Raw genomic sequence first — 20,695 nt, forward strand, 5'->3', positions numbered from 1 at the left:
TTGTGCTTTCGCCGATCATCAACAAATTCTACAATTCATGAAGGCACTTCTCCATCTCCTAGCATGTGCCCATCGAGCCTGCAACCTTTGACTGTAGAAATCACCAAGGATTTTCATGATGGATAGTTGTCTCTGTCCAACTTGACAGATACAGTGAATGGAAGACAATTTTGGGATTTTGAATCTGCAGCGGATGTCATGATTTGAATTGGATCAAAAGCTCTGATATCAAGTGAGAAAAGAGTAATGAAAGGAGAAAGAATATTGTATTTAAATTTGTTGATTACAATATACATATATAGTCAAAACCTGACAATATATAATCTTACAATTAATACCCAGTATCACGACACTACAACAAATAAGATAACAACAAATAAGATAACAATTAATACCCAGTATCACGACACGACATTACAATAATTACAAGAATTCACACAATTAAAGACAATCATTGGAATCCACATATTAAGGGATCTTGTCTCTGATCAGGGATTATCCCATACCCTTTTTAATTTCCTGCAATTATCAAACAAAGTAAATGCCGTAACATAAGCTTTATGGCAATCCACTCACATCTGCTAGAACATACCACATGAGCCTCTTACATGCCTTTGGTTCTTGAATACCATTGCTATGTTGCCTCACCAGAAATCCCCATATATTTGTTTTCTGCCCTGTTATAAAAAAATTATTAACGTTTCTAAGTAAACTATAAAATGTGAAAGAACGATAGAGGTGACCTTCATTCCTCTGTTATATGATAAACTTTATAATAGTGAGGTAACCAGTGATAACAGTCTCAGTGAGACAGAACACTAACTTCTTAAGAGTTAAAGGATTTTGCCACCCCCAATATGCCTACTCCAGTCCCTATACAAAATGTTCAAAAATAAAAAGAAAAGAGTGCTATGTGCTTGCTTGCCTGTCCCCGTGTTGCACTAAAACAAGGTAAGCAGGATCTTGAGCAGATATCTGAAACAGCTGCCATGCAATGTAGAAGCAAGTAGTAATGCTGAAAATTTTGGAAAGTAAATTAAATGTCAACCACAAAAAATGTATGAGTCTATGTGTATGTGTTGTTAACTGGCATAAACCGTTCATGAAAGTAAAGAAGTAATCAGGTCTACCATAATCTCAACAAGAAAAATATAAATCAATCTTTTCTTACTTTGTGTATTTTCTGAAATACCCCACTAATAAGCACTAATGCAGTGTACAGTCACATTTCTATTAAAATATATAAATTATACACAATTTTCTCCAAAAGACTAGATTTCATTTCCAAATCAATGTATAGTTAAAAATTAAACCGTTGTTCATTGACAATTGGAATCTGTCATAAAACTATGGCTTGTTAAAATTCTTGAAAGGTATTTTATAATGGTAATTAGTTTTAAAATTGTGAGAACAAACCTGCCAAAACATATCAATAGAATTATCCAGAAGATTGCAGAAATCCAACTAGATTCTTTGTAGACAACCCAGACCTGATATTGCATTGAATAGTTAGGAATAGGATACCTAAATTGATCCAAGAAAAGATAACCGAAATTAAACTTCAGCATTATAGAATTGAACATCTTTGCAGGCAAAAATATTTTGACGTTGATTATCTCAACATTTAGAGTGCTCAAATAGATCATTTTCAGGACCATTGCCAACGAAAACTACTATTCCTTAACTTATTAAAATCTTTCTGCTATAGCTCCAAAATGCAATTGGTAGCATATATATCTAGATGTTTGACTTCTCTGGTAGGCATTAAATTAACCAAGTAGAAACCCCATTTTACATAACAAATGGCCTCAAATTAGGAAATCAAAACAAATATCTTTTCCCAGAATTAACTTATGGTTTCCAGAAGAAACAGACCATTTCCTTACATTCTCTTGAATCTTGTCCCGTCTTACTACAATAAGCAGAATGCAGAAAATCATATAGCGAGTTCGGAAAGTTAGATAGTTATACACTCTGCACGGATAAAACCAATTAACTTGAATACTTCTAACAGAATGTAACACCACTACGATGCCCTTGAATGTGTGAAAGTAATTAAGAGTAATTTAAAAAGGTCTTCGACTAATTCTCTAGAACAATATTTCTGTAAACAAAGAGAATAGACCTATTTTAACTTTAAAGGGGCATAAATGCTTCTAACCAAGCAGAATTTTATAAGAGTGAGATGTGATTTTATTAAACAATAGGGAGGCCAAACATATATTTTTTACCATCAAAATTTTTCGTATAGAATTTTAGACTTTTTATTATAAAAGATGTGATTCCAAGCATAACAACATAAATATTACTAAAATTGTTTTGCCTCCTTGAACGACCTTAATCCTTTATTTTATGAAATAGATTTGCATTTGTATGATTTACTAAGACTAAAAAACTGTAGACATACTGCTAGAGCCACAACGTTGAGGTAGAAGTCAACTAGTGTTGCTACCAACAACCTGCAAACATTTTGGAGTTTATCATATTCAGTTAAATGAAAAATAATCGGGACAAACTGCAACTTCAAAGAAAACTTTCTAACATGAACATGCAAATGCAAAGATGTAAATATCTACAAGGCATAATTTAGGAAATGAAGACTAAAAACACCTGTTATCCTGTTAGATTTGCATCTTTGAAAATAATGTAGTCCGCTATGCATAACCATTACAAATACATTGCTTACATGAGCAAGTAATTTTATTAGTGCTTTATTATCTGTTTTTGGATTATGCTGACATCAAGTTAACATATAGTTATGCATTTTGGCACTAAAATCAAATAATGAAGATTACCACACATCAAGCAAATATATCCTCAGCTTCCTCAAAAACTGGTTTTTATAAGGCTTGAGAAGATTCTTGTTGCATGATGATAAACTTTAATTAAAATTGAACCCATTACATCAAAATTGAAAACAGAATAACTCGATCAATGCAGAAGATACCACAAATAAAGTGATAATGAGGTAATCAAACTTCTCCTAATTAAACAAGTAAAACAAATGAAAAAGGAATGTTCCATCTCACGAGAAGTACAAAAATAATACATATCTCATTCATGTAGCTTGAGCTTGTATAGGAAGGTTCAATCATTCTTGTGTTGACAACAAGGATAGTAACATCAAATAATGCTTAATAATAACAAATATGAAGCACTTACGGAGTTAAAAGCTCTACTCGGAAAGGAGAACCATCAGTGACAAAAGTGTACACCAAAGTTCCAAGCATGACGACACCCAAAATGCTGAAAAGTATTCTCAGGGTCATGACCGAAGAATGCTTTCTTTGTGGTATTGTGTCATTCCTATGTAAATGTGAGTCAATCAGAACCGATGATGAAAATCAAAATCTAGAGATTATACAAAAAATCACACAGCTAAGTAGACCATAAACCTGGATTCTATATATATCATCAGTATTCATATATATATGTATAGTTTACAGGACATGGAAAAAAAATAATTAATAACACAATTTACTTCAGCAACAGAAAGAAAGAACTCTATCATTTTTTTTCACTAACTGTAATCAAACTCAAGAAACCTAACTATCCTCATATTGATTAAGGGATTAAAGGAAGAAAATTAATATATTCATTTCAGAATCAACAGACTCTCCAAGAAGATTATTAAAAAATTAGAAGCATAAGCTAGATGACAGCTAGACTCTAGAGTGACACCATTATGCATTGATCAAGAAAATATACAAGATTTAAAAAAGAATGGCAAATATTGAAAACTCGACTCTGTACTAGTGATTCTGTAGATATACTTGTTTGGATGCCGCAACAGAACATAATAAATAGGATCCTGTGAAGATTCTTGAGATGACAGCTTCAAAAATTTCACAACAATATAGGCAGATGTAGTGATGCTGAAACAATTGAAAAACATACCAAAAAGATGAATTAGCACTTCTGAGATTCTTTTGAATGACCATAAACAAGATAAGAAACAACACAGAAACTAATAATCAATCTGAGCTTTTATACATATGAGAGGAACCCTTACATTTTATTCGTATTATGAAATCAGATTATTGTTGCCAGTTTTCTCCATAGGTGTAACAAATGATAGGAAAACATAAAAAATAAAAAAAAATAAAAAAATAAAAATTGAATCTAGTAGACTATTCTTCTCTCCTCAGAAAAAATTTAAGTAAGAAATATGAAAAGATAACTACAATGTGACTTACTATTAGTATAAAACAAATAACCAGATTAACTAATCTTTAGATGAGTCATAAGAAAAAATTTATTACGCATTACATAAATTTATTTCAAAGATGAAGAAAATTAGCATTATCATCAGATCCTTGAACCACTTGTTCCACACACAATTATATAGCACTGAGGGTTATATTTAAACCAAAAGTAAGGAACCATGACATCTAATTGGATTTTTATTTTGTGTGGCAGTTATAGCCGAATAAGGTAATAGAATTTGGAAAAAGTCATAGAAAAAGTAGAGATCTTGTAAAAAGTTTTTGCTCATTGCTCCGATAATATGTTCTACATATTAATACTAGCCTGGGTGAAGCAATATTACATATTATTCAATTAAAATAACATCAAACAACGATAGAAAATGATACCTTCCAAGGAAAACAAGCAAAACAATCCACAGAATTGAGCTAATGAAGTTTGATTCCTTGTAAGCAACCCAGATCTGATGTGACAGACGATGCATGTCAGAGCTTATGAATCTTCGCTCGAGAAGTGATTTTAACATAATATCAATTAGGCTAAGTTCTTTTAAGCATTACGCATGTATTAGAGTGATTTTAAGTCCATATTTAGTCAGCTTATTTTGGAGAAACAATCAAACTTTTGTTAGCTTCATGAGACATTCTGAGAAATAAGTGGTCATTTCTCCAAAAACAACCCAACAAATGCACATAATTAGAAAATTGCTAGTCATTTGTTTTAAAGATAAGTGACATAATATACAAAAAAAAAAAAGAGTAGGAAATACATTATAAAGGTCTCCCCAACTTGACTTGAATTCCTACGAAAAATTATAAGAGTGCATAGCACAAGTGATGAGTTTCCAGGAGAAACTGCACTGAACTTTTCAGAGGAAGTTGTACAATTGAAATTTCGCATTAGCACAATTAAAACCAGACATGAAGTGTCAACTTTATTTCTCACTCAACACAAGATCAGTCCACTGACAAATCCAGTGCAGCACATATTTTAAATTAGAATTTAATAACTTCTCTTCGCAAAAGTTTATCATTAGTCATGTCCCTTTCTCTATCTAAAACTGCTGTTGGTATCTTAGCATCACTAAATATCTTAGTTTATTCTGTCATTGCAGTAATCACTTTAAATAATGTATAGATTCCTCATGGAGTAAAATATCGCAGTTTCAATTAAAATCATAAACGTAATACGTGTTGTCACTCGCAGTCTAAATAAAATACTGAAGCAATTAACGAAGTCAAGTAGTTCGTTGACTTACACCCAAAGCTACAACGTTGATGTAGAAATCAATCAAAGTTGCTCCCATCCACCTGAACCAAAACTTTGTTCATTCCGAGAGAAAACAGTGAACTAAAATACAGAAAATAAGTACCGATTGGATGAACTTTCCCAATGGCAATCACAAGAAAAACCAAAATTAAACAAACTTCGTCTAACTTCAAAAAATTAAGATACATAAATTGATTTAATATTTAAAAAATAATTTATGTTTTCGTGTTTATGATATGAAAACATAATTCTATGATCGTTGTATTCCGGTACTAAAGAAATATAGAGAGAGGTTACGGTTTGAGGAGTTCTTTATGAAACGGAAGACCATCGGTGAAGAGAGTGTAAAGAAGGGTAGCAAGCATGAGAAGTCCCACAACAGTGAAGAGAGTTCTCAAACCGGTTGCCACTGAAATTTTCGCCATTGAGATTCACAGAGAGAAGCAATTGCAAATAGCAGCGAAGAAAATTAAGAACAAAGATGCAATTTGTGGTTTAAATGTGACCACACAAGACTGAATAAACCATAAAGTAAACTACATCATTTGAATTTGACTCATCGAATTAATAAAGTAAATACATCATTTGAATTTGACTCATCGAATTAATAAAGTAAATACATCATTTGAATTTGACTCATCGAATTAAGGTAGATAAGGTAACTATTGTAAATTTATGAATATTTTAAATTCTCAAAATTAATATAATGAATAGAAAAGTATATAAAACTTTCTTTGTTATTAATATTAAAATAAATCTGAAAAATTGAAGAAAAGGATATAAAAAGATGTGATACTATTTATGTAAAAAAATTCAGGCGATTTAGTTATTTGAAAAAAAAAAGAATATAAAATAAATAAATATTTAAACGATTTAGGTTAAAGTTGAAATTAGGATGTTCCATCCTTAAATTCAACTGACTAAATTAGGTTTTATCTTAATAAGTTTTCTTTTAGCACATCTACAACGATTTTATGAGTCATCAAATCTAATCAATTAAATAATATATGTATGATAAAAATAATACTTATTATGATGAATAATTATTAAAATTAGTATGCATATTAGTACACAAAATAATAAAAATGATATATTATATTATTAGCATTAGCTGTTGCTATTGGCGTGATTCGAATATTGGATTATACTGTTACTAAAACCTAAAATCCACCACTTATGATAATATAACTAATTAAAATAGGATATACGTAAGATCATTATTCAGAACTCATATTCAAAATATGCATCTTGAATATGATATCTTAAATCTAATATTAATATTTTAAATATATTTGGAATCATTGAAAATAGAATTAAACTAATTTGATTATATTTGTTTTTCAAAATTAAATAAATTTATAATTTTTAATCAAATATGTTATCTACATATTAAACTTGAAAAATATAAAATCAGATCAAAACACATTTTTTTATTACAAACAACTTACATGTCATGTCTGCAAGCTTGTTATTATTTTGTATGAGAAAAGCTTGTTATTATTTTGTATGAGAGTTTCTCATGACAACTTTATCAAACTTCAACTCTAAGTTAATTATTTTTATAGTCTTGAACTTCGTTTAATATAATATAAAAAAAACTTTTTTTATGCAGCATAAAATTAATATTACGAAATATATTCAATATGAGAGTATAATTTTAACATTTTTATGATATAATTATTATTTATGTCTTAAAAATAGTGTTGGAATATTTTTTTCTGTAATTTTTCATTTTTTAAAGGCTTATGAACATACGTTTATATTATTACGAATTTGATTGTTTAAACATTTTACTATATTTTTAACTTAATCTTTTGCGCTCATTATATTTTAGATTTATAAATGTTCAAAAATAATATATTTAATAAATTAAAGGAATGAACTCTTAACAATAAGTTGAAGTTCTTTTCGTGATTAATATAAATTAACTCTTATAAAATAGTTAAAAAAAAATAACCATTCCATGCTACATAACTAATTATTTTTTAAAAAGTGATTGTCAAGTTTATTTTTTATTGTTTTTCTTTTATCAATGTTTATCAAGGGTGCTGCTAATGTGAATCATACTTAAAAGGTTAGTTTGTCACTAATTTTACAGAATAGGTTAACACATTTTGTCCATCAGTTCAGTTCAAGTTTCTAAGGCAAAATCTGTTGATCCATTTTTTAATTAAAAATAAAACAATAATTTATTTTTTTCTATTATATAATTAAATATATATATATATATATTAAAATATATGACGGAATTGGCCTCCCAAGATAGTTCTCCTCGTGGAAGGATAAAAGATTTAAACTCCATTGACGAGAGTAGACGTAGTAAGTAATACTCCGCAAAGTATGCTTCAACAATATGAGGAGTGAATGTCGAGAACAATGACTAATTTTGAAGTGTTATTTAAAGAATGTTAAAAGAAATGGAAGAACAGTTCTGAACCAGTAAGATTGGCTGAATCAACAATATCTGTTCTAAGAAGTCTCGAGTCTTTGAAAGAGATGCGACTACGACTTATTTATCAATATTCTTTAGTCGAATATAATTCTTGCATGGGTAGAGGCGTTCCAAAAAAATACAACATCAAGAATCCAATTTCCTATTTTTAATGGTGATAATTTAAATCATTGGTTATATAAATATGATAATCTCTTTCTCATCCATAATGATGACATTAAGGTTCACCTATTATCCTTCATGTTGAAAGACCCGTCCTTGAATGACATATTGCTTTGTCAAAATATAGAGATTTGTTATTCCTTATCCTGAAGAGATTATGGTGATTTAGACAAAGAAAGATTCGGGGATAATTGGATTGATACTTGTGTAAATTTCTACTTATACCATTATACCATTTTTCTTGCAAAAATTAGTAAATTCACCATTTCTATAAGTACTTATACATTATGAATGTACCTGTTTTTTTCTCTACACAGCTTTTGAAAGTATAAAAAACATCTAATTTTTCTGCTAAGAAATATATCCAAGTTTTACGACTATAATTATCAATGAAAGTAGTTAGCTACCTTTTTGGAAATGGGTGTAATAGGGTTGCATATGCCAGCATGTACCAAAGGTTTTGAGAAGCTCTCCATGTGCTCTCTTTTGGAAATCGATCCCTTTGTTAGTTTTCTCGCTAGATAGTCTTTACAAATTTTGGAGAGGGACTTGAGTTGATGAGAATCAACTAAAGGTGACTTTTTATAATGAAGAACAAGATCATTCGCCTTCACATTTAAAGTTTTTCTTGTTAATCTTTGCAAAAGATAAAGCCCAAGCCCAAGAAGGCCAAAGCCCACAAAAGCCCAAAGACCATCCCATGAAGGGCAAGGCCAAGTTTTAAATAAATATTGTTTAGAAAGGTGCTTAGAGGGAAACATTAGAAACTTCTATTGTTAAAGCATCTTTTAGTCTTTAGTTAAGAGTCTTAGGGGGGGGTGTTAGTAGATAGGTGTAGGAGTAAATAAGGAGGTGCCAAAGTGAGAGAAAGGATCACACCTTCCTCATGCTTTGTTTTAGGCGTAAATTCTAGAAGCTTTTTGGGAGGGAGTTTTTTGAATTTGTGTAGCTTACATTTCAGCACCTTAGGCTATAAATAGAGGTGCTCTCTTTGTAAATTGGAGATTGAAATTAATCTAAGAAAACTCTACTCAAATTTTGAGTGAACTTTGGAGAGCTTTTGGAGCCTTCTTCTCTAGTCTTATCTTGATGGATCAATGGAGTCCTCAAGTGGCGGCATCACTCTTATCTAGGAGCATTCCACACTTCTAGTGGCGAGATCATCCAACATCCTTCCATCTTCATGAGCACTCTCTTCTCCTTCCTTCCTTCTCTTTCAATTGTTCATGTTGTCTTGTGTTCTTGAGTTGTTTGGTTCGGCTTTTCTATTTTTTCCAGCACCTATGTTCTGTTCTTGCCTTTTAATTACACTTTTGTTCGGTTCAAATGTTTGCTTATTCAATTCTGTTCGGTTCCTTTAATTGTACCTCTCTTTGTTGATTCAATTTGACAATATGTGGAGCATCCAAATGAGTTTGGGATTTGGTACTAGTTTTTGGTGAGTTCTTGTCTTAGAACAATGATCCAACTCTAAGAAAAGTGCTTCTATAATGTCCAGCTCAAGGTGATTCCTAAGAATGTCAAGAATCATTCTCTATATGGCTAGTGGAATCACATCATGAGTGGTGGCATGTCATTCACCATTTTTTGTTGCTCAAGAGTCTTCAGGTCTTTAAAGCCCAAATGTTCATATTTACAGTGTCATAACTGAGTTGAATCTTCTGTAATTGTATTAAAACAAGCTATCGCATTTGATTGAGGCTTAACAGATAAAATGAACATTCTATTTGAGTACATTCTTACTTCCATGATTAAGCCTTTCTCTTAGTGATAGACCTTACATCTTCCATGTTGGAAGAGGATTGTGAATCCCTTCTTTTGCAAATGTCCAATACTCAATAAGTTGATTTTTAGCTTAGGTACATAGAATACTTCAATGATATGGGAGATTCTATTTAACTATCTTTGTTTGTTAATTTGTTTCTCTCTTTAATTTTTGTTTGTTATTTAACTATCTTTAATTCTATGCAACAGTCTCTCTGTTGTGTGGTTTGCATGGGAGAAGCGTGATTAGGTATGAAATGCAGGGTGTAGAAATAAACAGAAAAAAAAAAATTGAAACACAAACAGCTGGATTTATATAGAATGTGGTGAGGGCCCATTGATGAGGTGAAGTCACTGAAATAGTGAGGGGTAATGTGGGAAATAAGGATAAGACAAATTGAGACATGTTTTAAGAAAGTAATCCTCCTTAACTAAAATTACTTTTAAAATGATTTCATTTATATTTAATGATATAATTAAAAAAAATAAACATATAATTTATTTTATTTTTGCATAAAATATTTTAAAATTGTTTTAACTTAAAATTAATTTTTAAATTCAGAATAATTTTGCATATATTAATTTACATTCATGTTGGAATTATATTTTTTATTTCATTTTAAACTTTAAATATTTATACCTATATATATAAATAGTTTTTTTTGCATATCCTCTGTATCAAAAACTTCTCACTATTCTCATTCTAATTTTTTTCATCTTTTTTACCTGCATTGCGTTTTTGTATATAAGATTTTGTATTGGTTTACATATGTCATCATCAAGCGCATTAAGTTTGGTCTGTTAATTGAATTAAGAGAAAAGATTACTGGAATATGATTACTAAAGTTATTAAAAAAAAAATTATTTGTATATTTAATTAAAGATTTAGTTTTAATAAATCTTATTAAATATATAATAGATATATATAATCTCTTTTATTTAATTTTTAATATTAAACATTATTATATATAAATAATAAAAGAAAAGATACAGAAGCGCAACACCTACGATAAAATAAAAGATACAGAAGCGCAGCACCTACGTTCCGCTACTAGATATAAATTAGGAAAATTATACCGTTCTTATATTACAATATCAAGAATTTTTTAATTTTACAATTTGTTTTGGTAAAAAATATAATAACATAATGAAAAGACACCACGACAGAAACTAACATTTTTCAAAAGCTTGATGATGGGGAAAAGACAGCACGACAGGAGATAACTCGCTGAAGAATAATTTTGCGAAAAATGAGTATGAAGACAATAAACATCTGAAACACGTGGCTGACATAGCGGATTCAGTGTTTGATGGATTGTGTAAAAATTCTTGGCAAGAATCTTGGGTTTTACATAATGAAGAAACGTTAACCTTAACCACCACTATTTCAATTTTACACATTATTGTTCTAGCTCATTCTGATAAACTTTATAATAGTGAGGTAACCAGTGATAACAGTATCAGTGAGACAGAACACTAACTTCTTAACAGTTAAAGGATTTTGCCACCCCAAAAATATTACTTCATGCCTACTCCAGCAGTCCCAATACAAAATGTTCAAAAATAAAAAGAACAGAGTGCCATGTGCTTGCTTGCCTGTCCCCGTGTTGCACTAAAACAAGGTAAGCAGGATCTTGAGCAGATATCTGAAACAGCTGCCATGCAATGTAGAAGCAAGTAGTAATGCTGAAAATTTGGGAAAGTAAATTAAATGTCAACCACAAAAAATGTATGAGTCTATATGTATGTGTTGTTAACTGGCATAAACCGTTCATGAAAGTAAAGAAGTAATCAGGTCTACCGTAATCTCAACAAGAAAAATATAAATCAATCTTTCCTTATTTTGTGTATTTTCTGGAATATCCCACTAATAAGCACTAATACACTGTACAATCACATTTTTATTAAAATATATAAATTATACACACGTTTCTCCAAAAGACTAGTTTTGATATCAAAATCAATGTATAGATAAAAATTAAACGGTTGTTCATTGACAATTGGAATCTGTCATAAAACTACGGCTAGTTAAAATTCTTGAAAGGTATTTTCTAATGGTAACTAGTTTTAATTACCAACCAATGAGCAAAATTAAAATTGTGAGAACAAACCTGCCAAAACATATCAATAGAATTATCCAGAAGATTGCAGAAATCCAACTAGATTCTTTGTAGGCAACCCAGACCTGATATTGCATTGAATAATTAGGAATAGGATACCTAAATTGATCCAAGACAAGATTACGGAAATTAAACTTCAGCATTATAGAATTGAACATCTTTGCATGCAAAAATATTTTGACGCTGATAATCTCAACATTTTTTAGAGTGCTCAAATAGATCATTTTCAGGACTACTGCCAATGAAAACTACTACTCCTCAACTTATTAAAATCTTTCTGCTATAGCTCCAAAATGCAATTGGTAGCTTATATATCTAGATGGCTGACTTCTCAGGTAGGCATTAAATGAAACCAAGCAGAAACCCCATTGCAGGTAATTTTACATAATCAAATGGCCTCAAATTAGGAAATCAAAACAAATCTCTTTTCCCACAATTAACTTATGATTTCCAGAAGAAACAGACCACTTCCTTACATTCTCTTGAATCTTGTCCTATCTTACTACAATAAACAGAATGCAGAAAATCAAATAGCTGAGTTCGGAAAGTTTGATAGTTATACACTCAGAACGGATAAAACCAATTAACTTGAATACATCTAACAGAATGTAACACCAATACATGCCCTTGAATGTGTGAAAGTAATTAAGAGTCATTTAAAAGGTCTTCGAGAATAATTCTCTAGAACAATACTTGTTTAATCAGTAAACAAAGAGAATACACCTACTTTAACTTTAAATGGGGCATAAATGCTTCTAACCAACCAGATTATAAGAGTGAGATGTGATTTTATTATAGAATAGGGAGACCAAACATATGTTTTTTACCAACAAAATTTTTCATATAGAGTTTTAGACTTTTTATTATAAAAAATGTGATTCCAAGCATATCAATATAAATATTATTAGAAATTGTTTTGCCTACTTGAACCTTAATTCTTTGTTTTATGAAATAAATTTGCATCTGTATGATTTACAGCTGCTAAAATTAAAAAAAATGTAGACATACTGCTAGAGCCACAACGTTGATGTAGAAGTCAACTAGTGTTGCTACCAACCACCTGCAAACATTTTGGAGTTTATCATATTCACTTTAATGAAAAATAACTGGACAAGCTGCAACTTCAAAGAAAATTTTCTAACACGAGCATGCAAATGCAAAGATGTAAATATCTATGCTTGAATAAGACACAGCAAGTAGTCTTGGTGAATATTTAATTTAGGAAATGAAGACCAAAAAACACCTCTTAGATTTGTATATTTCAAAATAATGTAGTCCGCCTCTATGCATAAGCATTACAGTTACATCAGATACATTGCTTACATGAGCAAGTTATTTTGTTACTGCTTTACTATCTGTATTTGGATTACGCTGAGATCAAGTTAACATATAACTATGCATTTTGGCACTAAACTCAAATAATGAAGATTACCACACATCAAGCAAATATATCCTCAGCTTCCTAAAAAACTTGTTTTTCTAAGGCTTGAGAAGGTTCTTGTTGCATGATGATAAACTTACTTTAAAACTGAAGCTATTACCTCAAAATTGAAAACAGAATAACTTGATGAATGCAGAAGATAACACAAATAAAGTGATAATGAGGTAATTAAACCAGTAAAACAGATGAAAAAGGAATGTTTCATCTCACGAGATACATATCTCATTCATGCAACTTGAGCTTATATAGGAAGGTTCGATCATTCTTGTGTTGACAAATAATATGAAGCACTTACGGAGTTAAAAGTTCTACTCGGAAAGGAGAACCATCAGTGACAAGAGTGTACACCAAAGTTACAAGCATGACGGCACCCAAAATGCTGAAAAGTATTCTTAGAATCATGACCGAAGAATGCTTTCTTTGTGGTGCTGTGTCATTCCTAAGTAAATGTGAGTCAATTAGAACCGATGATGAAAATCTAAAGATTTATACACAAAATCACACAGCTAAGTAGACCATGAACCTGGCCTCTGTACATATCATCCAACACCCTTTATTCATATATGTATAGTTTACTGGACATGGAACAAAAATAATTAATAACACAATTAACTTTAGCAACAGAAAGAAAAAACTCTGGTTCATTTTTTTGGCTTCACTAACTGTTAATCAAACTCAAGAAACCTAACTATCCTCATATTGATTAAAGGAAGAAAATTAATATATACATTTCAGAATCAACGGACTATCCAAGAAGATTACTAAAAAAATAGAAGCATAAGCTGGATGACAGCTAGACTCTAGAGTGACACCATTATGTATGATCAAGAAAATATACAAGATTTAAAAAAGAATGGCAAATATTGAGATAACTCGACTCTTTACTAGTGATTCTGTAGATATACTTGTTTGGATGCCGCAACAGAACATAATACATAGGATCCTGTGAAGATTCTTGAGAAGACAGCTTCAAAAATTGCACAACAATATAGGCAGATGTAGTGATGCTGAAACAATTGAAAAACATACCAAAAAGATGAATTAGCATTTCTGAGATTCTTTTGAATGACCATAAACAAGATAAGAAACAACACAGAAACTAATAATCAATCTGAGCTTTTATACATATGAGAGGAACCCTAACATTTTATTTGTATTATGAAATCAGAGTATTGTTGCCAGCTTCTCCATAGGTGTAACAAATGATAGGAAAACATAAAAAAAAATGAATCTAGTAGACTATTCTTCTCTCCTCAGAAAAAATTTAAGTACGAAATATGAAAAGATAAATGTGACTTACTATTAGTATAACACAAATAACCAAGATTAACTAATCTTTAGATGAGTCATAAGAAAAAAGTTATTATGCATTACATAAATTCATTTCAAAGATGAAGAAATTAGCATTATCCATCAGATCCTTGAACCACTTGTTCCTCACACAATTATATATCACTGAGAGTTATATTTAAACCAAAAGTAAGGAACCATGACATCTAATTGGATTTTTATTTTGTCTGACAGTTATAGACGAATAATGTAATAGAATTTGGAAAAAGTCATAGTAAAAGTAGAGATCTTGTAAAAAGTTTTTGCTCATAGCTCCCATAATATGTTCTACATATTAATACAGTCTGGGTGAAGCAATATTACATATTATTATTCAATTAAAATAAAATCAAACAACGATAGAAAATGATACCTTCCAAAGCAAACAAGCAAAACAATCCACAGAATTGAGCTAATGAAGTTTGATTCCTTGTAAGCAACCCAGATCTGATGTGACAGACGATGCATGTCAGAGCTTATGAAACTTCGCTCGAGAAGTGATTTAAACATAATATCAATTAGGCTAAGTTCTTTTAAGCATTACGCATGTAGTAGAGTGATTTTAAGTCCATATTTGGTTCAGCTTATTTTGGAGAAACAATCAGACTTTTGTTAGCTTTATGAGACATTCTGAGAAATAAGTGGTCATTTCTCCAAAAACAACCCAACAACACAAATGCACATAATTTGAAAATTGCGAGTCATTTGTGTTAAAGATAAGTGACATAATATACACACAAAAAAAACAAGTAGGAAATACATTATAAAGGTCTCCCCAACTTGACTTGAATTCCTATGAAAAATTATAAGAGTACATAGCACAAGTGATGAGTTTCCAGTAGAAAAAACTGCACTGAACTTTTGTACAGTTGAATTTCGCATTAGCACAATTAAAACCAGACATGAAGTGTCAACTTTATTTCTCACTCAACACAAGATCAGTCCACTGACAAATCCAGTGCAGCACATATATTTTAAATTAGAATTTAATAACTTTTCTTTGCAAAAGTTTATCATTAATCATGTCCCTTTCTCTATCTAAAACTGATGTTGGTATCTTAGCATCACTAAATATTTTAGTTTATTCTCTCATTGCAGTAATCACTTTAAATAATGTATAGATTCCTCATGGAGTAAAATATCGCAGCTTCAATTAAAATTATAAACGTAATACGTGTTGTCACTCGCAGTCTAAATAAAATACTGAAGCAATTAACGAAGTCAAGTAGTTTGTTGACTTACACCCAAAGCTACAACGTTGATATAGAAATCAATCAAAGTTGCTCCCATCCACCTGAACCAAATAAAATTTGGGAAAACTTTGTTCATTCCGAGATAAAGCAGAGAACTAATATACAGAAAATAAGTTCATGAACTTTCCCAATGCAATCACAAGAAAAATTAAAATTAAACAAACTTCGTCTAACTTTAAAAAACTAAGATACATAAAATGATTTTAATATTTAAAAATTAATTTATGTTTTCGTGTTTTTGATATGAAAACATAATTCTATGATCGTTGTATTCTGGTACTAAAGAAATAAGAGTGTTGATTCAGCAAAGAAATCAGAGTAACTAAAATTTGGTGTAAACATGTGTTGATGAGATAGAGAGAGATTACGGTGTGAGGAGTTCTTTACGAAAGGGAAGACCATCGGTGAAGAGAGTGTAAAGAAGGGTAGCAAGCATGAGAAGTCCCACAACAGTGAAGAGAGTTCTCAAACCGGTTGCCACTGAAATTTTCGCCATTGAGATTCACAGAGAGAAGCAATTGCAAATAGCAGTGAAGAAAATTAAGAACAAAGATGCGATTTGTGGTTTATATGTGACCACCAACACAAGAGTGAATACACCATAAAGTAAGTTATATCAGTTGAATTTCTTGACTCGTGCATTAAGGTGGATAAGGTACTATTGTAAATTTATGAATATTTTAAATTCTCAAAATATAATATAATACAGGAGTGTAATGAAAACGTTTTTTATTGTTAATATTAAAATAAATCTGAAAATTTGAAGAAAAAGGATATAAAAATATGATACAATTTATATAAGAAAATTCAAGTGGTTTAGTTATTTGAAAAAAATATTTAAACGATCTAAGTTAAAGATGAAAATAGGATGTTTTTCATCCTTAAATTCAACTAACTTAATTAGGTTTTAGCTTAATAAGTTTTCTTTTAGCACATGTACAACGATTTTATGAGTTTGAAACTCTTCAAATATAATCAATTAAATAATATATAATAAAAAAATAATAATACTTATTATGATGAATAATTATTTTAATGAAAGTGTTTAAATAATAAGGGCTTATTCATAAAGTGGCAATAATTTTTTTTTTCTAATTTTTAATTTTAATTTTTTTAATTACCTAACTCAATTATCCAGTTCAATTAAAGTCAGATTTGGTTGCTAAAGAAGTAAACTCAACCTAACTCTATAAGCATCACATGGGTTGGATTGTGGATAAGAATAAATTCAAAATAATTTGGACTTACACCCTTAATTTATTAGTTAAAATCAATCTCATTTTTGTTGTTCCTTTTCATTGACTTATAATTAACTTTTTCTTTACAATTAGTATTGTTAATTTGTAGTGTTTTTCACTTTCCAAAGGTCTTTTTTTTTGCAATTTACTTTTCAATCTATCATTTTATTTCGTTTTCTCAAATTATAACCTCAAACTCTTTATGTTTTATTTTCTTTTATAACTTCCAAGCTCTTTTCTCTCTCATACCTTTTTTTTTCAACAACTTATGGTTTCAAACTACTTTAATCTTAAATTTTAATCAAAGTGGCATAAAAATAAATTACCTGAATAAATATATTAAAATTAGTATGCATATTTGTACACAAAATAATAAAAACTATATATTATATTATTAGCATTAGCTGTTGCTATTGAAGTGATTCGAATATTGGATTATACGGTTACTAAAACCTAAAATCCACCATTTATGATCATATAATTAACTAAAATAGGATATACGTAAGATCATTATTACTAATTCATATTCAAGATGATATCTTAATCTAATATTAGTATTTTAAATATATTTGGAATCATTGAAAATAGAATTAAACTAATTTGACTATATTTGTTTTTCAAAATGAAATAAATAATTTATAATTTTTAATCAAATATGTTATCTACATATTAAACTTGAAAAATATAAAATCAGATCAAAACACATTTTTTTAAATGTGTAAAAGTAATTAAGAGTCATTTAAGAGATTTTTTAGACTAATTCTATAGAACAATATTTGTTTAATCAACCAACAAAGAGAAAACAACTACTTTAACTTTCGACAGACATAAAAGCTTCTAACGAACCACAATTTTATAAGAGTGAGATGTGATTTTGGTACAAAACAGAAAGGTCAAACATCTACTTTCTACCAACAAAAATTTCATATAATTTTAGACTTCTTATTATAAAAAGTGTGATTCCAAGCATATCAATACAAATATTATTAAAAATTGTTTTGCCTCCTTAAACCTTAATTTTTTTTATTAAATAAATTTGCATTTGTATCACTCAGAGCTGCTAAGATTAAAGAAAATGTATGTCATATGTTAACAAGCAATACTGTCAGAAAGTTTTGAAAATAACACAACTGAAAGCATGGATCTAATTAACAAAGAAGATACCAAGGACAGTTTTCTCTATTCGGATTGGTGTATGAGTCTTAGAACCTGCATACAAAGTGCATAAAATTTATGTTTTTTTTGCTTCTAACACACTTAGAGTATTAGGTATATTTGTGGTAGAGATCAATATAAAGTTTGATTCATGAAATTGAACTGGTGTAGGCTAACAACAACAAAAATACACACTTGATGTGCTTTGTTTCTTTTTCGAATATATACAGAACTACTATCTAGTTTTCTGTCATAATTGCAGGGGAGAAGCTATTGTAGCTGAATCATACACTAGGCACCTTCTTACCTTAGAAGTTTGGTTGGATCATGATTTGTTGGGGACCAGGTTTTTTGTCTGCTTGTGTGTTCTTTATTTTTTATGTTGCAGCTTCAAATTCATCATTTATTCCATCACATGGTGACTACGTTTATGGACATATTATTACAATTATTTTTGACAAAATGCATTGTGTCATTCTTGAGTAAATGTGAGTCAATTATAACTGATGATTAAAATTTAGAGAATATAAACAAAATCACACAACTAAGGAGACCATAAAACTAAATTTTGTATATGTCATCCAGCACCTTGTATTCATATGTATATGGATAGTTTACGGTGCATGGAACAAAAATAATTAATAACACAATTTACTTTAGCAACATGAAGAAAAAACCCTGTATAATATTTTTTACTTCACAAACTCAAGAAATATTGTGTATCCATATCTGCAGGTTTAGTGGTTGTATTCATATGAGTATATATACACAGGTTTAGATCCGATTCCCTTTTTGTTAGTGGTATGACCCTAAGAATCCAAAACTGCTTCATACATTTTAGTAAAAATATTGAGGTAGATTGAAACATTCATACTATCATTTGGATGTCATCTTTAATCAAATATGTTATCTACATATTAAAGATAAATATAAAATCAGATAAAAACACATTTTCTATTACAAACATCTTACATGTCAGCATGTTTGTTATTATTTTTTGTGAGAGTTTCTCACCTTTATCAAACTTCAACTCTAGTTAATTATTTTTATAGTCGAGAACTTCATTTCAAGTTCAACCTTTTTTATGCAACATAAAATTTATATTATGAAATAGATTTAATATGAGTAATATTGCAATAGAATTATATTGCAATATGTTGTTAAAAGATTAGTTGTAATTACACATTAATTGTGCATAACTAAACCAAAAAATTACCACAGGTATAATACAACTAATTTTTAAAGACGACAAATTTTATTAACTCTTTTTTTGTAATTTTAGAAAGTATTTATTTACTAAAGACGGATTTAATTGATTTTTATTTAAGTTTAAAATGAGTGGAATAAAGTAGTATATAACTTAATCGTGTTAGAATTTCTTCAGTAAATATGTTAGTGAACTCTTAAATAAAATAACTCCTAAAAACGTCTTCATTAAAAAAAATAAGTGGTAAAGCTACGTCATTTCAAGAAGAAAAAAAAGGTTATAAAAAAGTAACCTACAAGTTTGACACTCCTGATATTATATTTCATTAATAAATATAAATATAAATAATTTTTTTTTAAAAAAAAATATTGGTTGGCAAGTGTCAAAGTATCAAGCCTTAAACCAATGACTTGTCTTATACATGAACATAACAAATTTTTAGATAACTGTTAGGAGACATTTAGTTTTTGTTGTTGGTGAAATCAGAAGGAGAAATTTAGGAGGGAAAATTTCCAGAAATATAAAGTTAGAAAAACATAAACGCTTGGTTTACCCTAAAAAAAATAAAAGTTTTACTGAAAAAAAAATGTCATTTTTAATAAATTATTTAATGTAATAATGAATTAAAATATTTAGTAAAAAAGTGTCATTGTTAACCAACCCAACCAAATTTAAAAAATATATATGACGCAAAAGGCCTCCCAAGATTTTCTCCCCTTGGATGGATAAATCATGCATGAACTGTGATTTAAACTCCATTGACTAAAGTATACTTCAAGTGTCTACTTCTCAGGAAAACACGCTATCTTATTCCACTAAACCACTTTCTCACCGCCCAATATTGTTACGTGTATCTCATGTTCTACTCAGTTAGCAAGGCAAGTAATACAAGGTGTTGTTGTCATCAAGCTTTTTTGTTACAAGTGAATCTTTTAGACATGATCACGTATCCACCCATGTTCGACCTTTAGAACAAAGCAAATTCTAAGCGTAATGGTAAGGAAACAAAAGCTACATCACATCAGTGTGACGCACCACAGAGATTATGTAGCATTCAAACAGAATATAAACATTAGAAGGTCCGCGTGACACATCCCAA

The 20,695-nt window shown here is 29.6% G+C and overlaps 2 protein-coding genes across 3 annotated transcripts; both read right to left on the reverse strand.

The window, feature by feature from the left end:
• Window positions 1-247: 247 nt before the first annotated feature.
• Window positions 248-5,982, reverse strand: LOC137828816 (uncharacterized). Of its 2 annotated transcripts, none has more exons than XM_068635532.2 (10): window positions 5,773-5,981; window positions 5,465-5,516; window positions 4,596-4,669; window positions 3,774-3,875; window positions 3,163-3,306; window positions 2,408-2,459; window positions 1,417-1,490; window positions 926-1,015; window positions 593-677; window positions 248-519 (listed from the first exon to the last, which is right to left on the reverse strand). In XM_068635532.2, the coding sequence occupies exons 1-9, from the start codon at window positions 5,898-5,900 to the stop codon at window positions 635-637; spliced, it is 759 nt and encodes a 252-aa protein (XP_068491633.2). In that variant the 5' UTR covers window positions 5,901-5,981; the 3' UTR covers window positions 248-519; window positions 593-634. The 2 variants fall into 2 exon arrangements, with proteins under 2 accessions (XP_068491633.2, XP_068491634.2); XM_068635533.2 differs by having other exon boundaries at window positions 298-519; window positions 609-677; window positions 5,773-5,982.
• Window positions 5,983-11,261: 5,279 nt separating this feature from the next.
• Window positions 11,262-16,609, reverse strand: LOC137828815 (uncharacterized). The gene is made up of 9 exons (XM_090304394.1): window positions 16,365-16,609; window positions 15,986-16,037; window positions 15,117-15,190; window positions 14,320-14,421; window positions 13,710-13,853; window positions 12,982-13,033; window positions 11,965-12,038; window positions 11,450-11,539; window positions 11,262-11,382 (listed from the first exon to the last, which is right to left on the reverse strand). The coding sequence occupies exons 1-9, from the start codon at window positions 16,490-16,492 to the stop codon at window positions 11,262-11,264; spliced, it is 837 nt and encodes a 278-aa protein (XP_090160520.1). The 5' UTR covers window positions 16,493-16,609.
• Between the last annotated feature and the right edge of the window lie 4,086 nt (window positions 16,610-20,695).

Source organism: Phaseolus vulgaris, chromosome 7 (assembly GCF_051622355.1).
Source record: "Phaseolus vulgaris cultivar YP4 chromosome 7, ASM5162235v1, whole genome shotgun sequence".
Lineage (NCBI taxonomy): Eukaryota > Viridiplantae > Streptophyta > Magnoliopsida > Fabales > Fabaceae > Phaseolus > Phaseolus vulgaris.

Coding starts and splice junctions, on each gene's coding strand:
- LOC137828816 (XM_068635532.2), bottom strand. CDS start 5,900: ATGGCGAAAATTTCAGTGGCAACCGGTTTGAGAACTCTCTTCACTGTT. Junction 5,517..5,772: donor CATAAAGAACTCCTCAAACC/GTAACCTCTCTC, acceptor GTTTTGGTTCAG/GTGGATGGGAGCAACTTTGA. Junction 1,016..1,416: donor CTATTGATATGTTTTGGCAG/GTTTGTTCTCAC, acceptor CAAAATTTTCAG/CATTACTACTTGCTTCTACA.
- LOC137828815 (XM_090304394.1), bottom strand. CDS start 16,492: ATGGCGAAAATTTCAGTGGCAACCGGTTTGAGAACTCTCTTCACTGTT. Junction 13,034..13,709: donor CGAGTAGAACTTTTAACTCC/GTAAGTGCTTCA, acceptor AAATGTTTGCAG/GTGGTTGGTAGCAACACTAG. Junction 12,039..12,981: donor TCAACGTTGTGGCTCTAGCA/GTATGTCTACAT, acceptor ATGCAATATCAG/GTCTGGGTTGCCTACAAAGA.